Source organism: Nestor notabilis, unplaced genomic scaffold (assembly GCF_000696875.1).
Source record: "Nestor notabilis isolate BGI_N333 unplaced genomic scaffold, ASM69687v1 scaffold4479, whole genome shotgun sequence".
NCBI classification, from domain to species: domain Eukaryota; kingdom Metazoa; phylum Chordata; class Aves; order Psittaciformes; family Psittacidae; genus Nestor; species Nestor notabilis.
In genome coordinates this window covers 35,426-42,111 of record NW_009944924.1, presented here as the reverse complement: position 1 = coordinate 42,111, position 6,686 = coordinate 35,426, and the positions used below count along the sequence as shown (strand labels likewise).

Sequence of the window (6,686 nt, the reverse complement as noted above, 5' to 3'; positions counted from 1 at the left end):
GGGAATACTGGTTCCTGCATGGCAAGAATCAAAGCACCTCTTCAGGTTCCTCCTAGGCAGACAGCTCCTATGAGCAGCCCAGAAGCCAAACTCGTGGTTGTCTGCTGTGCAGGTGCTAGGTGGGGAGGTGCTTCACAGCAGAGTGATGGCTTGTATCACACAACAGCACACTTATGGCAGCCTAAGTAACAGTTTGATGTCCATCTTTAAGTCCAAAATAGACAAAATAGATGAGTTTGGTTCACTTTAAGGAGACTGGCCTCTCAGCACCTCTAAACCTGTTATTAAAACACTTGTTTGTCAGCCACAGCCAGAATTGGTCCACAGGAGAGGCACTCTCAGAGGTTAGTCACCAGCCTCTCAAACTTTGCAGTCATAAAACAAGGTTTATACTGAGTTCAGAACCAGCTTTCCTCAGGCAAGGCATCCAGTATCTTAAGCAAGTTCTGCTCTGAAAGTGCAGTACCTCCACAAGCTCCTCTACCACTTAGCCACCACTTATGCTGCCTCCCCAAGATTTTATAGAGCCTCTCTGGCTTCCTAGCAGGTACTACAGTCACCACAGTAGCTCCTTTTACCTGCATGGATAGTTTAGCTCTAAAAGGGTGAGGAAAGACCAAGCAGGGTCTAACTTATGCAAATCCTGCTGCATTTCAGACTGAAATCTTCTCTGCCCTTCTGCCACGTATGGTCTGTAGTTGTCTGCTGATAGCTCTTTGCTCAGCTTTTCAGGCTTTTGTGCCTTTTGCTGTGTGTGGAAGAGAGAGCTCAAAGTGGAAGGATACCTGAATAGACTAACAAAGAATTCAAGTAGGATTGCTTGGGCCTGGGTAGAATGAGGACAAAACTGAAAATGGCATTTCCCCTCTGGCAGTGAAAATGGTTGAGCAGGCACTGCTTAGAGCATCTCCTGCTGCATCACTGAGAGTGAAGATTGCTGTGCTCCCTGCCTATGGCAAAACTTCTGCTGCTCAGAACTCAAGCCCCCTATTTCTAACATGCACAGGGAAGGATGGGAGGTTGGAAGGATTGGAAAGTGCACAGGAGGGATGTAAGCCATACCTCCTTTGCACTGATTTAAGAAGCAAGCTTAAGTTCTGCATAAATTCCAGATAAGAACAGAGTTTCAGTAAAATCAATTCAAGTGGAGTGTACTAAGGAAGTGGAGTGAAGCTCCAGTACTGAGCTAGGAACAAATCAGGATCAGCCCAGCGTGACACAGTGAGGGAGAGCCCACTCTCTGCCTCTCTCTCCACAGTGCTTCAAGCACAAATCCAAGGAAAGTATGAATTGCTTTAACCCATCAAGACCCAGAGCTCAAGATTCCCCAAAATTGTGCTCATACAAAAGGTATTAGTGTTTACAGCCTGGCCACAGCTATGTGGCCATGCTTTGAAAAAAATGGACTCACAAAGTCAAGTATCCAGCAACTGCTTTTCTTTGTCTCGGACATCACTTGGTGGCAATGGGAGAACAGTTTGCAGCACTGGAAGACCACAGGGGATTTCTTAAGATGGCAAGCAATGTCCTGACAGGAGACTTGCAGTTGATCTCTAATGCACTACGGAGCGTTTTTGGTAGGGTTTTTTTCTTTTTTACTTTTAAACATTTACACAGTTAAAAATTATTCTTAACTGATGCACTGGTAATTCTTCCTTTCAGTGAGAGCCCTTGTGTTCAGAGTTAGGATTTGTGCAAGCATACAAAAGTATTATGGCTGAGTTAGGAAAAAGGGTTAAACTTAAGAGACTAGCTGTTGGAACTAACAAAGACCAAAACCACTGAGTTTAAAATTCAAACAGCTACTTTACTATCTATAAAAGGCTTTAGTGGGGTGGGGGTTTTTTGCGCAATTGCCAGTTGTATTGCAGTCAGCTGCCACAGGCGAGGGTCCAGCCATCTCATCCATTTGCTTTTCATCTGTTGTGGCACTACCTGGAAATCATGGAGCTGGATTGGGACTGGCTAGAAGAGGTGGTGGCAGCACTGAGCTGGGAGAATCCACTGTGGCTTGATTCAAGGCTGGTCATAGATCCCCTGCAATAAAAACCAAAGTAGTTTTAAGCTTCCGAACATACAAAGATTTTGATTTCTGCTATGGATCTACACTGGGTTTGTTTGCACACTGAATAAAAAGCAAGTAACAGTTTTGGGGCAGACACTCAAAAGCTTTTCTCCCTTACACATAAAATAATGGGGACACCAAACACCTCCTTGCAAAAAAGAGATGCTGTTCAAAGAGACTAAGTTTCAGTCAAATAGATCAACTGGCAGGGAACTGAACTGGCTCAACTCCATTTTGAGTTGCACCCATTTCTACATGGCAATCTGCCAAGTCCAACAACTCACACAATAGCAAAGTGAACAGAGATGATTATAAAGAGATAACTAATTAACCCCTTTTATACATTAGTTGCCCCCAGTGCCAGTAATGGTTGAATTTATTTGCTGGTTTTTGGGGGTTTGTTTTTTGAGGCCTAAGAAAACACAAATCCTCACAATTTACATGTATTTAAGTGAACTTGACAGTGGCTTGATCATCAAAATATCAGAAAGGTTTGACATTAGCTGACCTCCATGAACCTTGGCCATACATACCTGAAATCTTCAGATCCTATTACTTCTGTATAGTACATCACTTTACATTTGTGAGAGGAGACCTGTAGAGATGCTAATACATCATCCACACGAGGCAGGTTGGTTGTAGCACAGGCAGGCATGCTATGAAATTTCCACTGGAGAATATAGAAGCCAGGCCACCTGGTCACGTGTGATCCCTGGAAGAAGCCACAGCAAGAATGAAAAATTAACTTTGTCAGCATTAATATTTTTAGGCTTAAGATTTCTTTTCCAAGCTTAGAAAAACTGCCTGGATGCCTGTAATTTTTCAGCTCCTCAGCCAACTGGCAGTGCTGGTCAACTCTCCCCATACAGCATATGCTTATGAAAGTTATGACAGAATGCTAGAGGTTCCTCCTGCTTTTTGCCAGAGTCAAGGGGTTAGGATTTAAATACACTGAAAGGACAAAGTTCTTGTTTAAAACAATACCCATTTTTTCCGCTTATTTTCATTAATGGCTGTTCTTTGAGCCTGTGAGAAGGGCAGTCAAGGCTCCTGCCTCACAGAAAGAGAAACTACAGTTCAAGAGGTCACTGCCCATATTTGCAGCTGAAACACTTCCAATTAGATGACTTAAGGAACAGCTTTTTCAAAGGCTCTTCAACTCTTATTTCAAGTTTAAAAGGAATAGCAGTGGCAGAGTGTGATTGCAAATATGCTGCATGTAATATCAAATTTGGTAATTAAAGGATAGGTTGCAAATGCCATAAAAAATAATCAGGAACCTTGGCCATAGGGAGCTTCTTATGGTACCTATTAGAGGGACAAACACACAGAAGCCAAGTCTTAATTTCCACACTTGTCCCATTACTGTGGTAAGAGACTAATACTCATCAAATGCAGACTGTTTGCTTCAGAAAATAATAGTCAAAATTACAGCACACAGGATGTCTTGCTGCTTTCAGGATGAGCATTTCATCCTAGGTGACTTCCCTATGGTCCTTGCTGATCAATCTCAGTCACTATTGGACTGATGTAACCTCCCCTCACAGCAGATCCCATGTAAATACTACCCCCATTCCCTGCAGCATGCAGCTGGGAACAGAAGCTGAAATGTCAGCCAAAAGCAAGCAGACAGCCTGGAGCTGAATCACCACTCAGTCATCAATAATGATTGTGAATTAGAATGTGTCACTTTGGAGCTGGCCTCCACCTGCTCCCACCCGAGGATTCAGTGGTCTCACCTGCACACTCTCCCCTTCTTTGCAGATAAGGGGAGACTCCACCATACTGTAATCGCACCCCAACTGCCAGACTTTGTCTATCAACTGGACGTTGTTCCCACCAGGAGAAGTAATACTGTGAGCTCCCAGAGAGTCCTTTTTCGGAGGCTGTGGGGCTCTCTTGGAATGAAAGATATTAAAAACAATGTCACCCTTGCACACATCAAAATCCCATGTGATGACAGATGAGGCATCCACAATCTGAATGAGAACCTAGGACAGAAGAGTCATATTAGACAATAGCAATTTGCTCAGTAAAGACAAACTCCTACCAGAAAAGAAGACAAAGAACAGAGCTTTTTGTTGTTGGGCTTAGTTTCAACTATTAGAAAGGCATCATAGATACAAATGGAGTGTATTTATTTTAACATATGACTTCCAGAAGCTCTCAAGTAGCTTCTGAGGATGTTGTTTATCTTTGCTTGGAAGGATATTTGAATGGAATGAAAACCAGACATATTCTCTAAATGGCAAGATGATGATACAAGGAATGGTCACAAACTTCAGCTACTAAAGCATCATTATGCTTTGGACCATAACCATAGAACATAAACCGTAACAACAGACCATAAACCAGAACTATAGAACAACAAGGTAGAAGCTTGGCAACTAAATAATTAAGTTTGAAACCATTTTCAGTCCAAGAAAGAGTCCAGAACAGAGGGTTGAGATAAAAGAAAAAGGTAGGCTGCAGCCATACCTCATGTGGAGCTCCTTTGAAGACACTTGCAGACTGGTAAATTGTTTCAGTCCAAAGCTTTATGTCTTCATTTTCCAACTCTTCCGCTGTCCGATAGAGGGACTTGGGAACCAGCCCACCCTCTGGCACTTCACACTGAAAGCATAAACAGCCATTATAAAGTATCCCCTCTGTACATCCACACCCTGTTACACACTGCCTGCTAGATTCAGAAACAAAAACTCACCTTCAGCAAGTACTCTGAAGGATGAGACATGAACAGAGTTTGGAAGTAATTCTATAGCTTGTACATTACATATACATAAATATATTCCACAATGAGCTGGTTTAGGTGAGTTTGCAGAATTAGATAGAAGGGAAACAGACCTTGTATATGCACAACAACCACCACCGAAAATAACCCTGTCAATGCTATAATTATCACTCATACTGCCCTATACCTAAAGATAGATGTGAGCCCCTTAAGAATCCTGAGGGAAGCGGCAACAGGGGCTCAGTCTAAAATCTGTAGCCTACACAAACCTGAAAGAACTGGGGTAGCTAAACTGAAGGATGGTGGGGAGATACAGTAAGTTTCCAAACAGGAAAAAGGATAATGCAGTCAGGAAGGTAACACTTTTGAAATTACAACTCTAACAGCGCAGTACTAGAACTGATTACACAACTTCCTAAGCAATCTTCTCTTCAAAATACCTCTGGTAATGAAGTTAGACAACTATCTGATCAGAAATAGGTTTCACAGAAGCGTTTGATAACGGCACTATAATAGAGAACTGAAAGGATCTCTGAGAAGTCATTTTTGTCCAAATATCCAGAAGTAAAGAAGAGAAAAGAGACTATAATTTTCTGTGACTGACAAGAAGTATTGTAGCAATTTGCTGTCTGGTAACACTCACTTTTGCTTACTTACACAGTGGATTTGGCCAGCTTCTTGAGCTTCAAAATTAGATAGCACAAACTCTCTCCACTGAAAGCTACTGCTGCAGCAAAAACCAGCCTACTCAGGATAAACACACGCTCTACTCCATCACATGTAACAGTACTTCCTTGTAATTTGATAAAGTATTTGAACAGACCTAGATGAATTTTCAAGAATGGTATAGAAATTAACCTAAAAAAGTATACAGGGGCTTAAAAAGCAAGTCTGAAATTATAATTTAACACAGCTGAGGTCAGGAAAAAAGTCACTTAAGTGTTACTGTGACAGAGGCTCCAGAAAATGCCCAAGCTGCACTCCTATACCTCAACCACACCAGTAAGCCTGTGTTGTCAAAAACGTTACAGAGAAAACAAATCTTACAGTAGCATTGAGATGTTAAAATAACAGATTCAACTGACACCATAGTGTAGGCCAGGAACAGCTATTAAGGCACATGACAAGGGACTGAGAAATCACAGTATCTTGCAGTAAAGCAATGGTTTTAGTTTGCTGTGGGCTAGCAGTCCTGGCTGTTTGTTAAGCCCTGCTAGCAGGTGTGCCATGTATTTCCCTGGGCTCCTTATGGTATCGGTTAGTTCTTTTGGGTAACACAGACTCTTCTGATGACTGAGCTCTTGCTCAGTGTTTTGCTGCCACATCTGCTTGAACCTGACAGGTAACAGAGACTATGGCTTTTAACCTTGGCTATTTTGGTAAATTATCTGATATTCACTGTGGATGGAGAAAAAAAACACTAAGCCTGGAAATCCTACATCACAGTCCCTGCCTCCAAACTATATTAGGAATCATCCTGTTTTCAAGGCTTCTTTGTTTAAAGGAATGGAGGAGAAAAATAATAAACCCCACAAATAAGTTGCTATATACACTAGTTTATATTCATACCATGCACTCTCCACCAAGAAAATCAGGGATGATTTCTTTATCGATGTAATCCAGCAGTCCCCCAGGACCCTGGTAGTCATTTCCAGCATAAATCAGGAATTTCTTTCTAGTGTTGTCATCAATGAATGGACTAACCTACAAAGAAAGAAAAACAGAATAGATCAGTCTCCCACATTTTTCTCAAATCAATTTTGAAGTAACCAGTTTGACTGTTACTATCCACTTTACATAAAGTTCACACTACAATGAAGCTAAATTAACTGACTACATAAGCAAGTTCTTCGGTAGTGTTTTTTAACCCACCCCAGGAATCCTACAAAG

General features: G+C 41.8%; 1 protein-coding gene across 2 annotated transcripts in view; it reads right to left on the bottom strand.

The window, feature by feature from the left end:
- Nucleotides 1–1,375: 1,375 nt before the first annotated feature.
- Nucleotides 1,376–6,686, bottom strand: part of SEC14L1 (SEC14-like 1 (S. cerevisiae)) — a 39,635-nt gene continuing 34,324 nt past the window's right edge. For both annotated transcript variants that reach the window (XM_010022643.1, XM_010022644.1), the window contains exons 11-15: nt 6,366–6,500; nt 4,544–4,678; nt 3,805–4,056; nt 2,599–2,777; nt 1,376–2,037 (exon numbers count right to left, since the gene is read on the bottom strand). In XM_010022643.1, coding sequence (XP_010020945.1) covers nt 1,932–2,037; nt 2,599–2,777; nt 3,805–4,056; nt 4,544–4,678; nt 6,366–6,500 — 807 coding nt within the window. In that variant the 3' untranslated portion in view covers nt 1,376–1,931. The remainder of the gene's footprint in view (nt 2,038–2,598; nt 2,778–3,804; nt 4,057–4,543; nt 4,679–6,365; nt 6,501–6,686) is intronic.